Raw genomic sequence first — 21,089 nt, forward strand, 5'->3', positions numbered from 1 at the left:
ATTCTATGCTGGTCAAGGAGTTGGCCTCGTGCCACTAAGATCTGAAGTTCGAAACCCACTTCGGGCATGGGATCAATTTTAAGCTCTTTTCTATCTATCCTGTTGTTGTTCCTTATTCCACTTGATCTCTTTCTTTGATCCCAGTCTTTGTCTAGATCGAGTCCAGAAGACCGTTCAGCCACAGAAAGTCTTGAACTAGTACAGGATTTTCAAAGAGATCACTGTTTTCCAGATCTAAACAGGAGAGCAAATGGTCTGCAGTAGAATGGCGTGTATTACACTTGGGGCACACAGGAAACTCTTTTTGTCCTCTCAGGTATAAAAGTGCACAAGTATGCCCACTGATGAATCTAGTAATGATGGTCTGTAATTTTCTATCACCTTTTAGCTCTAGGGTAGCCCCTATATGTCTTTGTAGTGTTGTATCACCTATATACTGCCCATGCCATATAGTGATTATTTGAAAAGGTAATTACTTTATGAAGTTTTTTTTATTGATTGATTGATTTCTTTGTTGGTAAATATACAATGGTGAAATATTTCTTTAATTTTGATGAAATTCGTTCCTTGAAGAAATGACGATAGTTATTTCGTCATTTTGACGAAATGTTTGCTTGGAGCATATGACAGGAAACGATTTTATCAAAGTTTCATGATTCCAAGTATCCATTTTTTACAGTGCGGTAATCTAAATGTTCAAACAACAACAACAATAACTGAAAAAGATGACATTTAAAAATAAACTCACCTAAATGTGGTGACGAAAAGCACAAAAGCAACTAAACTCGTAACGACAATGATGGCTGCTGCTGTAAGAAACTGTTGCCTGAGACAGAAAATCTTCTCTGTTTCAAAATGGCTAAAAGATCGAGATTGTTGTTGTCGATTATATGGCTGCTGTACAAAGGTTTCTTGACCATAGGGATGGACTCCGCCATCTATTTGGCCATTGGGACGGTGAAGATTCTTTAGGAGGGAGAGTCTATCGTCTTTTCCTCTGTGGTCTATTGGAGGTGACATGGCTAGTGCTAAAAAATAAAAAGTATATTTATTTAACATCGTGATAATGAAGCAAATATTATAAAATAAGTCGTTTTTCAATATTTTTTTCTAAACGTTTTTTTTTACTATTTTAAATGTTTTGAATGTATTATAAAAAGATTAATAAAGCAATGCATATGAGATTAAAAACGGGTTCAGTTGATAACAAAACTGTATCTTTAAAAGTATTCTTAAATCTCGATAAAATCGATATTCCTTTTACAGTTTATGAAATTGCATTGACAACTAAACAGCTTACATATTGTTAATCCATGACCATAAGAATAAAAAGTGCGAACTAAATGTAGATGAAAAAATCTCGAAACGCAGAGAACAATTCTAATATGCATAAAAAATATGTGTTATCGGTAAATAAAAAAAATAGAATTTAATAAATAAAAAAATATCTCTCTATCAATGTGAAAAAAAATTAATTATATGCACAGCAACAAATTTCGTTTTCATCAACACTAAAATGGTGGCTATTATACAACAACAATTTCTTACTGAGTAATTATAAACTTATTACGATCACAAAGACTTAAACTGATAAAAATAATGTAGAAGGATTAAATAAAAATGTTTAAAACTATTCAGATTTATAATATTTTTAAAACAATAACTCACACTTAAACGCAATCTGCTAGTTTTATTCCGTTGTATTTGAATGTATTACATAATAACTCCTACCGGCTTTTATGTTAAAATTTCGAACTCCTAGAATAAGGAGGGTTGATCAGTGATTTGATAAGCATCGATGCAGATTTATGCTGCTTCAAATCATGTCCACTGATAATAGTATCCAATTATAATATCGTCAGTCAAATAGTATCAACCATCAAAATTGCATTGCTTAAATTATGCCGTTACAAGTGACGCTATCTGTTTACAAAATATGTTAATGCCCTACACCGCATGGGATAGATAATCTCTACTAGACATCAGAAATTAATTAATCAGAATTACGGAATAATATATGCATAGCCCAGAGTGTATATAAACTTTGGAGAGAATGTGAATTATATCTATTTAACATAGCAATCTGATGAATGTACAATTATATAAAATATGTAATATTATTAAAACTTGACAGTGTTTCTAATTATGTCTTTTAAAATCCGCTTTGTTTTCTACAACATTTAGAATTTTTTTTTCAATTCACCCCGGGTGGATCAGGAGATAGAGCGCTAACTTCCCAATGAGGTAACCCGGGTTCGAATCCCAGTGATGGCTGGTTGATACGATTCCCGCTCCAGGCTCGCACTGATCACAGTGCTGATGAAAATTATCCACTGTGGTAGACGGATCATGGGTTATAGTCCCTTTTCCGTCAGCCTAACTTGGGAGGTTTTCATGGTTTTCATCTCCATGTAATGCAAATTCGGGTTAGCTCTAAATTCGGGTCTCCAAATTCGGGTTAGCTCTAAAAAATGTCTGCCACGAGGGAAATTTCTCCCAATGCTTGATCCAGTTCCTTTGTCTTCTGGATTGGATTCAAAACTACAAAGCTACGGAGTTCAACATAAGTAGTCGTAAATCAAAAAAATTGAATCGGCTGTTCAACGACCGTTATAAAATAAAATTAATAGTATCGTAAACTAATGGTATTCTTTATAAACTAATGCCTATTGTATTTTAAAAGATTCGAATGATAACAATTATAAAAAAAATCCTAGTATAGAATTTATGCTAAAAATATATTTTTATATATAACAAATTTTGATTGATTTGCTATGCACATTCTTCTAGAAAAAAGAAAGTGTCGAAAAGTTTGGTTAATTGTTTTGCAGTACAAGGAGAAAAAACATTTAGTAAAATCAATGTAAAGTATGAGTATAACATTTCTGGAGAAAAAAAATCCATATTTCTGGTTAATAAAACCAAAATATACTATACTTAAATCATTCATTGGTTAATTTTTCGGTTCATACGGGAAGGTTTACAGGATTTTGGTTTAAAAAATTGTAATTTTTAGTCTCACACATTTAATCAAAAATACAAAAATAATTTACCGAATAAATAGTTTTTAAGGTGTAGGCTCAAAGGAATCATGATAAAATTGCATCTATCAAATTTTATCAGGCATTAAAAAATTATATTTTACTGTTAATTTTACCCAAATCATTCTATTTAGATATACTAATTGAAGAACTTAATGGAAGAACCAGGTAAGTGACATTTTAGAAACGAAAAAAAATTGTATCCTAACTATATCATTACCCATTTATTAGAAGGCGGGACTAATAATTTTTCGCTCGATCTTATTTACCAGTGTCTAGTTCAAAATAAAAATCATGCAAGCATACTAAAAGCTGATGTGATTAGTTATGTTAAGATTAAAGTGTAGAAAAAAAAACAATTCTGTTATATTAAATATAGCCATACTGATGCAATCACTTCGTGTTATTTTCTCTGATTCATAAATTCTCCTATAAATTTCACTTACCTGGTTCTTCCATCAATCTTTTTATTTGTGAAGGTATACGTTTTTAAGTTTTGAGGATGATTTAGTAGGGTTTCTCAGAACCGATTTACTGTTTATTTATTTATTTTTTATTCATCCCGTACGAAGAACGGGTATTTAGCTAATCCTTAAATAAAAAATAAAGAGCACTTTAAATGTCATCGGCTGAAAAACTTTAATAACATTCATCTGTAAATTATTTGTTTATCTCCTATTTAATAGCAGCAAAGGTCTCAAAAGGTGAGTACATTGCGCAGATCTTAACTTTAAACTGAGACATTAATTCAGCTGAAATTTCATTCACAGTAAAAATTTTAGATTAACTTTATGGTTATAACTAATATGAGGAATTAGCATAAATTATTGCAATTTTATTCTATAAATACCTTAAAAAATATTTGTTCGAAACGAAAGGGCTAATTTGGAACATATATGATGTTAACTGAAACAATTTAACATTGAAAAAAGTTTTTTTTTAATCTTAAGTAGACGTTTATAATTAAAAATAAGATTATAAGTTTACGATTACTTGATAATGATGTGGCAATTACTTGATAATTTCTTTAACAAATTGCAGAAATGGAAATGTAATATTACTACAAGAAATATTTTTAAAAAAAGCAATTTAGAATTTTGATGATTTTTTCAAATAATTGGAGAACGAAAACACGAATTAATAAATAAAAAAATATTGTACTATTAATAAAAATATATTATAATATAATAAAAAATATGAAATACTATTATACTTTTATTAAAATATAGGCTTTAAACAACAAGTATTTTAAAATAATCTGCTAACATTGAAATATTTCATTTTGTTTTATAGAAATATTTATGTAAAATGATGTTACATTTTATTACTCAGTAAATATAGGACTACCCAACTCATGCAACGTACTTAACGCCAATTATTTTCCCATAAGCTTATTATTTTAGATTATTTGATGTTCTAAAATTCAATGAAAAAAGTTATAGCATTTATTTTACTTAGATATAAATATGTATTGCATAAATTTTAAATGTTCGCTACATATAACATAAATATCAATAGTAATCAGAATTAACTGTTGTTAGCGTGTTGCTTCCGTTTTTGAGACTTATTCGGAATTTCGCTTTCGCTCGATGTTGTTGATGGTGATTAAAATTTAAAAGTGAATTTTTTGTTAATTTATTATATTATGAATTAATCACTTATATTATTTAATTATGAAATTTTTTGATAAAGGCAATTAATCATAACTTACATTTATTAAATGTTTAAAAAGTAAAATTTCATTTTCGAATAAGTTATATTTTCTTTTCAATAATTTATATTTCCTTTTTTTAAATAAGTTACCCATAAAACTGTGCTTCATAAATTTCAGAACAGGGTCCCATGACTCAGACAGTGGACACTGTCCGTTGATCTTAATTATCTTTAAATTTGCTTAACAATCATTTTTTGGTTCTTTAAACAGATTAATACAGTACACAAAAAATAAAGGGACCACGTTAAATAAGTTTTTAACTAATGATCGGGTTTTCACTTTTAGGACTCAATTTTAATGGTTCAAGAAAGTGACCTCAAATATGCTAATTAATTAGTGCAGACGATATTTGAAGTTAAGAAATAAGGCACAAAAGCGTACTTTCTCTGAGTAAACATACTTTTTTTCAACGAATTCGGATTTCGGACCCCAAAATATAAGGGTTAGCCACAATCTGAGAAATGTGGCCACCATAGTTTTGTCAGGAGAGCTGTCCAAAGCTTGGACCCCTTAAGGTTAATTTTACTTTTTGCGCATTTCGCCAAATCTCGAGAATTTTTAAAATCGAATTGAAAAAATCTTGCACACGATTATAAAATTCGTTTATCCAAAGGTATATCCATAAAAGATATAACTTTTAGTGAAAATTTATTATTTTTTGTTATTTTAATATAGTTAAAAAAAGTTTAATTGTAAGGTGCACAATTTTTATATCAATAAATTTGTTTATTTTAACACTCGTGTAAGTTTTCTTCAAGGAGTTTGACGCACTCTTTGTTTTAAAGTTCGGCCCTCAAAAAGATTTTTCAAGGTAATTCGCCGGAAGTACGTTGTGTGAAGAAACCTCCGTCATCTTAGAAAACACTCTAAGGCTGACACTAAGTATCTACAAAATATCCAAAGCGAAATATCAGAAAAAATTTATAATTCTGTATACTATCTCTTCCTAGAGAAATATTAACTTTTTTTTCAACACTGAAACGACGGATAGGACCAATTTTGTACCTCTCGTTTTTTGTTTCTCATTAATTAAAAAAAACTTAATGAAAGTGTTAAATATTACAGCTTTTTTACAATTTAATCCAAATTAAGTGCCTATTTAATCATTCCGATGTTAGCCTAATAGAAACGTACATATGGAACCTTATACCTAGAAGGGTCAGAGTGGCCTCTTAGATATTTTGGTAGATATCTCATAACCCCAGTTAGGTTTAGATATAAGATATCCTTTGATGAGTATAAGATGTAGCACTTTCATTAAAAAAGTGTTTCAACTTATCTATAATTACTACTTATAGATAAAAGGAAACTCAATTATATGAGAAACTAATAATATAAGTATAATTGAAAAGTCAAAGCTAAATATTTTAATTTCTTCAATTATTCAATTCGTTTCTTCAATTTAAACTCATTTATATGAGAAACTAAAAATATAAGTATAATTGAAGAATCAGTTCTAACTATGTTCGTTAACAAAATTGAGCGGAATACAATAGAATTTCGATGATCAAGTCTAAAATAGGCTTTTGTGAAATGATTTATGATTATATTTTAAGATTTTGGAAGTCTAATTGAAGAATCAGTTCTAAACAAAGTTCTAAACACTCATAAACAAAGAGGGCCAAATTGTCTCCTTCATTTTTTCTAGGTATTTAGTAATGTTCAGTCTTTTTGGTGCTAAATTTGATATTCGAACCCTGCTTCCCCTGTATTCTTCTTTTATATTTGAGCAATCTAAAGTATATTTCGGCATGAAAGAAAAAAAAATTGATTATAAACAAATAAATCTATTTTTCGAACATAAATTTAATTCGCTTTATGAAACCTTTTTTTTTTCTTCAAAATTTGTCGCAATAATATACAAAAGGATCTTTTTTTTTATTTAGTTTTCAACCGAAAATGTAAGATGACACCCATTTCCATAAAAGGAGAAAAGGTTCGGAAAATGTCAAAGCTTTGAAGTTCAATATCATTCCAAAAAGGAAAGGAAACAGGAGAAAAAGATGCCATGTGGAGTTAGAATGGAGGAAGGGATTTCATTGGCTGAATTTTGAAAGAACTCAGAAGAAAATTGGCGGAATAAAGCATCTCAGAAGAGAGAGGTACCTACGCTGAAATTTTCAGAAAATTATGACTGAAGAGAGAATTCTTTTACTTTTTTTATTCTTATTTCACATCGTTTTGCAAAAGAGGATTTTTGTCAAGAACTATAAAAAAATGTATTTTAGTTATAAGAATAAAAAAATAAAAGTTTCTATTCGGTAAGATTTGCCTAAAATATTCCAGTGGGATTGGCACAAAATATTTTAAAATTTAAATTAATGCAGGTCTTTAATTTAGGAAAGAATTGGAACAGCAGCTAGGATTTTCAGATAATTTTAGGCAGTTTATAAAAATTCTGTTTCAAACTAAATTAAGATCCCATGATAAGTTACATATGCTAAGCTACATACATTAATTGCTAAGTTACAAACATTCCCTACAATGGTAAAATTGATGTTAGAAAAGTATGTATAATTTTGAATACATTATTTATTGATTGAATTTTATTTTTAGAATAATTTTAATAACAAGTTATTTTATTAATCATAACTATAATAGTCATTCATTTTACTTTCAAAATCAATCATTGAAGTTGAATATTTTTGTCAACGCAATTTTCAATCTATTCGTTTCTAGAAATACCATTTAAAAATTGTGACTAAATCATTAAGGCGTTGCATATTCTGCTCAATTTAGATACAGCTGCCTACATATTAGTTAACGAAACAATAATCATTAGAATAAAGCGTATTGGAGGGTAAGTTTCAAAAGGCAATAATCACCCCCCGGATTATGTATTTATAGAATTTATGCCAAAAGAGTAACACGTACATTAGATATCAAAAATTTATGTTTAAGTGAGAAAAATAAATGCATTCAAACTTTATCAAATCACTAGTGACAATGACGGTGGAAAAAGATCAAAATCAGTTTAAGTACCTGACATCAACACACCTCCTTTTCTTCCAGTATTCAAACAGGTATTTAATCCAAACATTTCTCAGTAATGGTTCGTTAAATTGTGATATCATTTTTGTATTTTGTTTTCCTTAAATTTTTATTTCCAACCTCTAAAATGTGTATTTCTGTTGACTCAATTTTTGTCACAAATCATAAAAATACGTATATGTTACGTTAAGGAAAGAATTTCAAAAGAGACTATAAACTAAAAAACTTAAATATCAGAAAAGTTAACTTTTACAAATTACCGTAAATTATAACATGGCAATTGCTCACTAAAAATTTTCTGTCTTTATGAAAACGTATTTTCAACTCACGAAAGTTTATTTTAACATATTTAAAAACAATTATTTGTCTGAAAATAGTTCTAATAAATTAAATGATCTAAAAGAGTTATTAATAATAATGTCATTTATATTAACAGCATTTTTGTACGAAACAAATAAAAAGTCCAAATTTGATGCAAACATTTCTTTAAAAAAATGAAAACTTGTGTTATTTATTTCTCCCAAAATAAAGAGAATGATTTCTTTTTGTTAACAAACCGGAATATATGAACAGAGTTAAATTGAAGCAGTGAAATGAAACGATCGTCTTCTATATTTTAAAACATAAAAAGCAGACGATTTTATGAAGCGAAAAGAAAATTAGATTTAGAATTTACGATCTAACTGCAACCGTTAAGACCGCCATTCTTTTGGAAATGAGATGCTACGCACATGTTTATGGGTATTGAGAGAATTACTAAATGAAAAAAGAAGCAAAAAAATATTCATAACCGTTTCAAAGCCAGCGAAATTAATAGCATCGCGAAATTTTGATCTGTTATAAAGAAGATTTTCTTTCTTTTTTTATCTAACCAGTAAACATAGAAAGAATTTTGATTAATGAATAACCAGTGTTTCAAGAAGTAAAAATATTTCTTTTTAATGAATTTCCGCGACTTTTTTTATTATTTTTATTCTAAAGCTAAAATTAATTATCTGAAATCGCTTGGCTTTGCTCTGATATTGCTTTTTTTTCCTTTCAGAAAAATTTTTTCATTGCTAAAAAATATCATTTGAAAATAGTTACAACGATAAACAATTATAATTTCCCGTTTACATTTTTTTGGATAATTAATGTTTGGGATTTAAATTAATACTTTTCATGAAATTTGTCTTACGCTTGGCATATTTGGAAATTTGGCATATCGAATGTTCAATAAACTTAATAGAGCTCTAAGCAAAAATCATATTTAATATCTTTTTCTTGCCAGAAAATAAAGAATAATTTTAGAATTGCAATTGGCAACAGTAGTTTTTTGAAGGAATACAAAGAGTGTCAGTAACTAGCATAGAATCAGGGACGAAAAAAAACGTATGTAAAATATTTGAATTTTTGAGCATTTGAAATAACTCTTCCTACAAAAATTTCACTCTAATTAATAACGCAACAATTAAAATGTATTGACAAAAATGAAAAATTCTTTCATTAAAATAAGCAGTAATAAGATATAAAGGATGCCTATTATCTATGGGAAAAACAAACCTTAATAAAGTTTGAACAGCTGGCAAGATTTAGTTTTAAACTTGGATTGGGCGAATTGGACTTTGTTTTCTAGGGTAGACTATGTTTGAGGGTGCCCCTTGACCCTCGCCAAGTTGTGATAGCGGTTGATCGCCAAGCTGGGCGATGTTGAAACCCAATCGTGATTCTGATTGGTTTAGATTTTAGCGTTATTTTTATATGTTCAACGGTATATGTAATTTCAGAGGTCCGTTAGTTCTACGTTGGATACCGGCTGGTAAGGTTACTTTTGCTTCTGGTCTATAAATGACTACGGGAAATAAGATAAATCTTAAGTTTCTGTACAATTTGAATAACAATGGAAAAAAAAGCCGTGATTGACTGGTGTATGAATGAAGGTTTAACTAGTCATCATCATTATATCTGGCTAGACAGCCCAGGGTGGGCCGGTGACTTCCTTTGAATTCGAGTCCACTTCTCTCTACTTTTGACACTTGATCGCCAGTTTTTCTCCTTTAGAGTAAGGAAATCAGTCTCAACTAAATCCAGTCATCTCAGCCTGGGTCTACCTCTTTTCCTGTTCGTTAGGGGCTTGTGTAATAGGATTTTCTTTAAATTTGAGTCATCATTCCTTCTGAAAATGTGAGCTGCCCAGTTCATTCGATTTATTTTTATGAATTTCACAATATCTGGCTCTCTGTAGATTTTATACAGTTCAGTATTATATCGTCTTCTCCAGGAATTATTTATTTTTATCCCACCAAGGATGGCCCTCAAAACTTTTCTCTCAAAAATGGCAATTTTATTTTCACCAGCTTGAGTTAGGTTCCAGGTCTCAGAGCCATAGGTAAGTATTGGCCTAATTAATGTTTTATAGAGTAAAAGTTTTGTATTTTTTGATAAAAGAGAGGATTTGAAAAAACGTTTTAAACCATAAAAAGCTTTATTTGAACAAATTAGACGACTCCGAATCTCATTGTCTATGTTATTGTCGGCAGTAACAATTGAACCAAGGTAAGTAAAATTCTGAACAGTCTGAAACCTGTGGGAACCAATCTCCAGATAGGATTCACTAGAATTTAATTTAGCAAGTACAGGCATGTATTTGGTCTTATCGGTATTGATGATTAGTCCCATATCCCTAGCAGCAAGCTCCAAAGAAAGGAAAGCTTCTTTTAATGCAGGAACAGTTCGTGCAATGATGTCTAAATCATCCGCATACGCCAATATTTGAATAGATTTTGAAAATATGTTGCCTCTGATATTGATTTCAGCATCTCTTATAACTTTCTCTAGAGCAACATTAAAAAGAAGACAGGATAAGGAGTCTCCCTGTCTGACTCCATTATTTACTTTAATATCTCCAGATAAAGATCCCAAAAGTTTGACTCTGCATACGGTGTTTAACATGCTTGCTTCTACAAGTCTAATTAGTTTTGGTGGTACTTGAAAATCAACCAGGGCTTCATACAAGCGATTTCTATTAATACTGTCAAAGGTTTCTTTGAAATCAATGAAAAAAGATATGTGATAATACCAAATTCCCTGGTCTTCTCTAAAATTGATCTAAGTGCAAATATTTGATCTTTAGTAGATTTTCCCTTGCGAAAACCACGTTGGTAGTTTCCTTTTTGAGGGTCAATACATTGTATAAGTCTCTCAAATAAAATGTTTGACAAGATTTTATAAGTAGTACATAGCAAACTTATGCCTCTGTATTAAAGCAAACCATGGTATCACCTTTTTTAACTAGTAATAGATATAAATGTCCTGCTTGAGGGAGTTGTTTTTTTTCCTTTTCTTTCTGTGCTTACTCCATTAATCTTTGTTTCGATATAAAATTCATTTTATTGGGTTTATTAATTTTGCTTATTGGGTTCATTGCAATTTTATAAAGTTTTGGCCTATGTTTTGTTGAAATTTTCCATTGTTTTATTGAAATGTCATCATGTTTTGGCCACCATTCCTGTTACCACGGTGATCCGCGCGAACAGGATTGGCGCCAAACATAAGTCGCATATATCGCCAAGGGGCACCCTCAAGTATATTTTTACCGTTTTTTAAACTAGAATTCTGCTATAAATTTTTTAAACTCCTATCAATTTTTTTTTTGTAAAAAAATGTTCATTCACAGCGTTTGCAAGGAAATGTCGAATTTCAAGGTCACCATATTCTCCTAATTTCAATCCCCATGACTCATTTTTTGTGAGGTAATATAAGAGAGGATGCTATACCGCGAGAGAAACCTTTCATGGTAATTCCTTATACATTGATGATTTAAAATTTATAGCATTGAAAAAATGAGTTTTGATAAACCAAGAGTAAATTATAAAATTTTAAGTTATAATTTGCCCAAAATTTCCTATTTTGAAATAAATAAATCAGCGGTTCACACTTTTTAGTTTAGGGTTGGTTTATCTAAACTCACTTTTTTCTATACATGAAATCTTTTATCGATAGACAATTTTGCATGAAGGATTTTTTCCCACAAAGTAACGTCCTCTTAAAATCTGCCAATCAAATCGAAAGCATCAATAATCAGATAGATCAACGAGTCCTCTATTCATCTGCATCGTAATTATTAATCATAATTATCGATCAGGACACAAACAATAACGGGATATGGAATTATAACATGCAATAAAAATTATTAAAGATGCTAAAATTTGGTACTTTTATCACCTTAGATCATTACAATAAAAACCATTAAATTAGTTTTTTCTCAATACTTGAATAGTTATTAAATATTAGTACTAAGTATTATAAAGATATTAATTACTTTATTTTATTTAGACAATTCCTGAAAGAATACAATCAAACGTTAAAATAATATAATTACAAAGTTTAATTTGCAGTTAAAAAACAACGCCATTTCACATTTTTTAATTTTCCACTTATTTTTCCACTTTATTGGTTAACTATAGGTGTGATTTGAAGGAAAAAGGATCCAGATTCTCCAACTTTAGAATTTGTTGGGTTGCGGTTAGTCTGTAGGCTTCATGAACGCATAACTGATTTAAATTCTTGGAAAAGATTCCCAAAACATTCATTTTTATGTCATTGTATGCAATAAAGGGAAATAGCAAGTAAATTTCAGCCGAAATATTAATATAATTAACATTCTTTTCTAATACTAATAAAAGCCCTCAGGAAGCATCATTATAATTTCGATGTTTCATAACTTATATATAAAAGAAAAATAGTAAATTATAGTTTAGTCAGTAAATTTCTCTTAAAAAGCTCAATCCATAGAAACCACCAGATTGATGTTAAAAGACTTTTACAATAATTTTCTAGAAATTTAAAACTTGAATAAAATTATATATTAAAAATTAAATAAAGTTAAATAAATCAAGAGTAAATTTTTACTTTAATTATCATTATATTAATCTTTACAAAAGTATTACATTGCATTTCTAATTTTTAAAAAAAAAAATCAAAAGCAATAATTTAATTTAAGAAAATGCATGTCAAGATTTTCAAAAAAATAGTCCCTAATATTTTAATATTGTGCTTTAGGGCTATTCTTAAAAGATTAAAAGTTTAAATGTATACTTAAGAATATATCCCGAAAAATAAAAAAAGCCTTTAAATTTCGAATGCTTGTTTTATTTGCTGTTTAAATGATTTTAAAAAAGCAAATAATAGTTTATAAATGCTTCAAATGAATAATAATCTAGTTATAATATAGTTTTCAAATCCTTTTTTATTACGTTTTTAAAATATGATTTTAATNACATTAAAATATTTTACCTTATCTGCAGACCTGATGATATATATATATATATATCTGTGTGTGTGTGTTTTAATATATATGTTTTTAAAATAATATGTTATATATTAATAAAATAATAAATAATATGTGTTTATGAAATTTAAACTTGGAATAATACTTTTAAAATCATAGTATTACAGCTAATAAACACTCTTTCATAAAACGTTACAGAAGCTGAATGCATTAATAATAACATTTATAACAAATGTTAATTAAAGCTTAATAATTGCTCCGAACAATGCATGTGTAAATAAATTTATTCGTATTTCATTTTATCACAACGCACTGGCATAATATCTATTTCAATTAACAAATCATTTTAAATTTACGGAATTCAAAATGAATACCCATTCCCGTTTTCTAATTTTAATTTGTTTCCTGTTATAATGAAATTTGTATAAAATTTTGAAAAAATACATATTCAAGCATAGATGTTAATTTAAGTAATTTATTATTTATTTAACTTATATTTAAGTAATTATTAAGTATATAGCAATTTATTATATAAGTTTATTTAACAAAGTAAAGTAAGAAAACATTCTTTAATAGTAAATATAAACTAAAGGAAGAAAATTACTTGCAAGAAAAAATAATATGAAGTTAATGCAGTATACTGCATGTTTTATTTTAATTTTTCTCTAGTTATTCTTCTGATTAGTATCATTTATGTTTATCCGATTGTTTAGAAAAAATTTATTCTGAATTCAAAATGAATATTTAAGTAAGAATTTGGTTTTTCAATTTTAATTTGTTTTTTGTTATATAGATATGTGTCTAAAATATTGAATAAATGCATGAGTTATTTTACAGAATTCCTGTGCTTTGAGTACCTCAAATTTGTTTGCTATGATCCTGACTCTGCAATGATGAAACTTCTCTGTTTTATTTAATTTTCAATTATTATCTTCTTTTTATATCAATTTTTGCAATAATGTAACTGTAATCATTCAGTCGAAATAGTGTCAACATCCTTGTTTTAAGTTGATGTAGTGTTAATAAATTCTTATAACTATAAATTGTTGAAATTTATGGTAGGTTTTGGTTTCTTTTTTGAATACAAAATGCTAAATTTTCCTGTAATTATTGACCCTAAGCTAATAAAGTAAGTTTAATATTACATTTATTAAAAAAACACACTTCATAATGTATAAAGTCGTGACTTTTCACGTTGGAACGAAAAGCGTGTCGGCTGGAAAGTTAGTTTACTTGCGTTGACTTAAATTTTCTTCTTCCTTTAATTCTGAGGATATGTCATTATAGTCTTCTAATGAGATGACTAAGGCTGTAGTGTTCTGTTTTGAAACGACTGGGTCGATTCGAACCATCTAAAGCAGTGTTCCCCAACCCCCGGTCCTTGGATCAAATGGCACCGAGCCGCCAATTTCATTGAAACTGAATTTAAATTCCTAGGCTTATACCCCAAATTAAAAATATATGTGTTCCATTAAAATTTTATTTATTTAAAAAAAAAGGGTACCCGAAGGTAGTGACATAAATTTTTTTTAACGTTTGTAATGTATCATTGTCTCCGATTACCCCCAGATGGAACCGTCTCATTGCAAAGAAGCAAGCTCAGGGTTCTCATTGATTTAACGTGCTAGTAAGTTAAAATGTTAAATCACTTTATATTTATTTCTTGGTGTAACTGTATTTCATTTTGAAGGCATGTTTAAATACGATTAAATTAAAATTAATAAATCAAAATAATATAAAATATAAACAATCAACGCCCCCCACCAGTGGGCTGCGGTAAAATTACCGAACGTTGGCAGGTCCGCGGTGATAAAAGGGTTGGGGAACACTGATCTAAAGCACTGATTTACGGACAGATAGAATGCCAATGACTTTTGTTTGCACTTGAAATTCGTGGTTTTAACCTCCATGTAACGGGAATGCGAGTTAATTCCATAAATTTTCCACTAAAGAGAATTTGTTCCAACGTTGAATCCAATAATTTTCTCATCTTCTGGGTTAGGTTCTGAATTACGAAATGAAAGTGTTGAAAAATAAAGACCTCTATTTAGAAATAGACCAGCTGTTCCCATGCCGATAGTTTAAAAAAAACATTAGCTTTTTCAACCCTTAAATTTTCTTAAATTACCCAACCAAATATACCACAATTATAAACTATTAATATCACAGTAAAAAATTATCAAATTAGAGTCTTTTAAGGAGATCCAAACATTGATAAGTCAAAAGAAGCTAAACACACGAGCAATGAAAAAAAAAGTTCAGAGTAATTTAAATAGCATTGTTATAAGAATGTGATGAAATTTGTAGCATAATAATAGCGTCATTATCTGAAAACTCGAAACATAGTTGCCCAAATACGAGCCACATTAAAGCCTCCTTTTCATCAATTACAGAATATTTTCACGGAAAAGAGGGCTCATTACGAAGGTAATGCTATTTTCTTTGCATTCAAAAGATCTCATTTGTATTCATTCAAAGAAATCTTGTAATGTACGCTTATTACTTCCGTACCGTAACATATGTACTTAGAGGAACTGAGGTAAATAACGCTCCCCAATAAAAGAAAGAAATGCGTACAGTAATATATCCATATCTAATTCGAAATAACGATATATACTTTTAAATTCTGTTCTCTAATGGGGGAAGTTTTAGACGTATAAATCAATTAGAATAAATGAAAATAAGAAACTCCATTTGTTATAATTAGTTCATGTTTGATAGAGGAACAAAATTTTAACTTTTAAATTTCTAAAAGAATTACAAGACGATTTTTTCAAAATTTGATTTTCCGGGAACTATTTGATCAATTTTGCACAAATTGCGTACTTTAACGATTAAGCGCGCATTTTTAAAAATTATGTAAAAATTTATATACCTTTCAATTCAAAATTTTCGACTTTTATTAAATAAAATAATAAAGAATAATAAATATTTTGCAAAATTATATTTTGCTTGAAATTATTCTTGGATAAATGAATTTTATAATTGCAAGCAAAAATATTTCGATTCTCTTAAAAAGTTCTCGAGATATTCGAAAAATGAAATTAACATTAAGGTGCCTGAACTTTGGACCGCTCTACAGACCGTAGTATTGAGACCATATTTTTTATTAGATTGTGGATACTCTCTACCTCTGTATTGTGGGGATCAGAAATCTAAACCCGTCGGGGGAAAAAGGTATGCTTATTCACAGAAAGTACGTTTCCGTGTCTGATTTCGTTACTTAAAGTTCTGCAATAAATGATTAATGAATCCTAGAACGTGAACATCCGATCATTAAATCAAAAGTTGTACAGGGTGGACCATTTTTATTTTGCGCACTGTACACTTCCATGTGTAATTGCTTAATCACATCGTGAGTACTTAAGTGGAATCTTCTGAAAGAATTTTTGTAAAAGTTACTTTTCAAATTTTCCTTTAACTCTTTTATTAAACATATTTTATTTTCATAATTTCAACAGATGTGCATAGCTTCTTAAATATTATACAAATGCTCAACCGTTTTTAAATACCAAAATCTTGATATGTAGTTTCAATTAACCACCATTAATAACACTGATAAACACGTGTCTGTGTGCGTGTAGTGTAAAAGTATATTAAAGACCGATATACCTGTACAATAAGGTGGCTTCAATCTCAAGTAAAAGAAATTATCACTTTATAATAATCCCCTTTTTGAAAGTTTTAAGATAATTTAAAGAAGTTTTATCACACTTGTTAAAGGAATATAATTCTATATTGATCAATTAAAGTAAAATACAAAGTTTTTATATACCTTTTTTGCCATACACTAATTGCTCCAGTGATGGAAATATCGCCATGCCATTCGTGTGTTGGTCATTCAGACCATTTTTTCCTCAAGTTTATATTGGATATAAAATTAATTAGTATTTTAATTCAAATATGTCAACATTTGATCTCCTGTACTGGGCCCATGTCCAGGAGGTTGTGGGTTCGCTTCCCGCCGGCCGAAGACTCCCCGTGTAGTAAATGGGTGACTGATGCACGATAAATCTGTTGATTCACAAAGTCCTCCATATTCACATAACAAATCATACCTCTGGGGGTACTGATTCAAGAGTTTCCTTGTCTTCTGGATTGGTTCAAAGTTACAAGGCTACCGAGTTGAACATTAATAATCGTAAATCCAAAATTGGATCGGCTGTTCAACGACGAATATGAAATATAAAAACATTTGATCTCCGATGAAGCGTAGATTAAAGTTAAATTTATTATGACCTTAGACATACCTTTCTGAGTTACAATAAATGACTACTTCATAAGTTATGAAGTTCGTCCACCCTAGCCAATTGTCTTTTTTTCACAAAATAATTTTAATTGACCTAAATATTATATTTATCTGCAGATAAGTGTTATAGCACATTTATCTTTAGATGAATATGAATTTCTTGATAAATAAATGCACAAATGAATTTTAAATTGCTAGAATAGTCCCAGAGATATGCTTAAATTCTTAAAATGTCAAATTAACATCAAGGGGATCAAGCTTTCGAATTCTCCATTGACTAAACTATAGCAAACGTATTTACCTATTAATTATCTGAAGGACAAAAATTCTAATCAGTCAAAAAAAGTATGTTTATTCAAATAAAGTAAAAATTTAAATCCAATTTAGAACATCATTTTTCCAAAATAATAATCCAATTTCATGCTAAACTTTCTATCTATGAAAACCGGATATTAATTCGTAAGAATCTCTTCCCTAGGTCAAAAGGTGTTCCATTTTTTTTTTTAAAGCAATTTTTTTTTTCAATAAACAACAAAATCATGGAGCGAACCTGAATAAACCATAAATATAATGAGCTTCAAAATAAAAATACCGAGAATGATGAAGAATTCGTGTTCAATTAAAGCAGTATTGTAATTAGAACCAGCTTAAATTCAGTATCATAACAACAAGATCATTATCTGATACCCCAGATTGCATTTTCCAAACAGCGGGCACACACAAAACCTTTCTTTTCATCAATTACAAACTATTTCCAGAGAAAAGAATGCTCATTATGAAGATAACATTCTTTTCTTCGTATTCCAAAGGATCTCATTACCTTGCTTTTCGGGGCATCCTTTAAATATACATTAAACCTGCCCACAAGGGTGGAGGGAACAGATTTCACATTTAATCTGACAGCATTGGTGTCATATACGTTTCTCTCCAGATTGACGCGAAGCAATTCTATTATTGACTCTCTTAACTATTACTGACGCATTTAGTATTGGAGAGATATATCAACTATAGTCAGGGCGAAATTAGTGACTATACAGAGTTTTATTCCTTGAAATTAACACACATATGCAATTAGATACTAATAAGCATGTGTCACTCTGTTTTAATTAGTTTTTCTTTTGTCATTGAAAATATAATTGAAAGGTTTATGTAAATTCAATGCAACAAAAATGTTTTAAAAAAACTTGTCTTTCAAAAGCGTAGAATATTCTCAAGACGCTTTTGAAATAAATATTTATTTTTAAAAAAAATTTATAATAAATTTTTGTTAAAAGTAAAAACAGAACTTCGAATATATTTAGGCGGTAAATTTTGGTCTGTTTAATTCAAAGTGTTCTCTTTTCCCAATAAATGCCTGAAAGCTTTATGAAATGAGAAAAATATTTAGGACTAACTTTATCAGCAAATAAAAAATTTATATTATCGTAGTAGTGGGAAAATAGAACATAAAAATTATGAGCATAAAAACATGAACCAAAGAACACATTGAATTATGTTTACAGGCGACACTATAGGTCATTTACATTTATAGATGAATAAAAAAAAAACATACTGACGAAATTAATATTTTTCTTTTCTATATTAAACATAGTAGAAGTTTTTTCTAACACTGTGAAGTTAACTGCGAAAACTTATAATTTCCAAAGTAAGACAGTTTATAGTACGCTTAGAAAATAAATATGGTAAAAAATAAAGGAATATGATAAAATTTACCGTGTTTCTGTCACTATGGGAACACCAAGGAACTCATTAATGTTTAGCGATGCGGTCTGGTTGTGATTTTAATAAAATATACAATAGAATATGATTTAATAAGAAGTGATAAAACATGAGTAATGAGGTAAAATTTGGTAATTTTATCATTATACTTTAGAGCAGTGGTTCCCAACCTTTTGTGGACCATCGCCCCCCTTTTGGGGTCGGCTGACACATATCGCCCCTTTCTCTTTTTGCTCAAAAAACCATTCATTGTTGCTNATAAGAGCTGTAATTTTAAAAGCCAAGATTTCCGGGAAACCGTTATCATATAATGAAAAAAAAATCAAATGAATGTTTTAAATATCGCATATTTTGACTTTATTAAACAATATTATGGTTTTTCTTTTTTACCAGAAATGTGATTACCATAGAGTAGGGTAATTTTACCAGATTTTTTTTCTATGAAATAATATTTTAATATAGTTATTCTCTTTAGACAAAATTAAGTATTTATTAAAATTATCATTGAATCAAGTAAACAAAATTTAATTCATCAATAAAGTCAAGAAAACACTTTTTTTAACAATATGAAGGAACTATTTGAATATTTGGTAAAAGCATTATGGTTGCGTAGAACGAGAAGTTGAAACGAATTTTAATTAAAAGAAAAATATTTTAAAGCAAGAAATAAAGAAACCCTTCTGGGACTGAAAGATTTAGGAGCAGTTAAAATTAAATTACAGTTTTTGAATGTTTTATAGCTGTCTTAAATGGATTACATGTTTCAAATAAAATTCCAAAAGAACAAATATTTTTATGAATATTTAAAAAAGTTCATACGTAGATTAAGTTAAGTTCGCGTTGACGTTTTCTCTTTAGAGAGCCGGGACAGCGAACTTCAGATCGTATTTCTTTCTAACAAAATTTTGAGACTTTAAAAAAGAAAAAAAAACGAGGAAAGAAAAACTGAGATATAAAAAGAACTTTTTTTTATTTTTATATTTACTTTCTTTATCGTTTAAATGTTCTTTATAGTTTCACATATAAGTTTCTTAGTTTAATTTCGCTGTTTTTTTTTTTTTTTTTTTTTTNTTGTTTTTTTTTTTTTTTTTTTTTTTTGAAGAAAAAAATTTTACGCTTTGTTTTTTTTCAATCTTAATCAAATAAATAATAACAAATATGTTTAAAACAAATCATGCTTACGAATTAACTTTTGATGGATATACAGTGCATATTTTATTGAATACATTGCATTAATGCATTAATTCATTCTTAAAAGGAATATCACGGTGTTGTTAATTCTAAATTAAAATATCATTATGACATTTTTAGAAACTCGAATCTTCCTTTTTTTAGCATAATTCGCCAGTACATACGGTAGACGACATTTTTTAAGTAACTCATACATAACTTGGAACTCATGTGAATGTAAAAAGACTAGCATAGAACTCATGGATAAATTATTTTTATTTTTGAGAGCTTGTCCAAGCAATAGATGTTGAAATCAAGTGGACAAAGACCTCCCACTTTCAAAGAAATGAATACCAAAAACTAATGTATACATATGTTAATTACATTACGCACCTTGTTAATACGTTTATTAAACTAAGATTTGCGTGGACCTTTTTGCTTTCAAAAATCCAAGGTGAAAGAATTTCGTATTTTTTTCGAATGAATTTTAACCGAAATATAAAAAGAAAGGAAGAAAAACTGATACAAAAGAAAGTTTCTTTTAAATTAATTTTAGGTTTAATTATTCTTTTTCTTTTTACTGTAAAATGCATTTTTACCGAAACATATTACGGCGGAACAAAAAATTCAAACAATCTATAAATCTTACAGTAATATTTACCATAAAATCACAGAATCTTTATAATTCAATAAATTTAAATGTAAAAATTACGCTATAAATTTTGGATTTCATGAATGCTATACCCAAAATGCCGGTATTTTACACAGTAACTTGATGCCGAATTTTTCATTTTGTAGCTTTTTTATTTTTTCATTTTTTTTTTCGAAAAAAATTCCTTTATGCTTCGTTGTCATTTTTTGGAATTGGTTTCTCAAAAAAGAATACTATGTTGGTATTTTTAAAGAAACTCGATATTGTTTTTACATATATATATA

The 21,089-nt window shown here is 28.7% G+C and overlaps 1 protein-coding gene across 2 annotated transcripts in view; it reads right to left on the minus strand.

Annotated features, from left to right (window-relative positions):
• Nucleotides 1-21,089, minus strand: part of LOC107436632 (para-nitrobenzyl esterase-like) — a 298,185-nt gene that overhangs the window by 92,458 nt on the left and 184,638 nt on the right. For both annotated transcript variants that reach the window (XM_043043999.2, XM_043044000.2), the window contains exon 3: nucleotides 749-1,028. In XM_043043999.2, coding sequence (XP_042899933.1) covers nucleotides 749-1,028 — 280 coding nt within the window. The remainder of the gene's footprint in view (nucleotides 1-748; nucleotides 1,029-21,089) is intronic.

Source organism: Parasteatoda tepidariorum, chromosome 2 (assembly GCF_043381705.1).
Source record: "Parasteatoda tepidariorum isolate YZ-2023 chromosome 2, CAS_Ptep_4.0, whole genome shotgun sequence".
Classification (NCBI taxonomy): domain Eukaryota; kingdom Metazoa; phylum Arthropoda; class Arachnida; order Araneae; family Theridiidae; genus Parasteatoda; species Parasteatoda tepidariorum.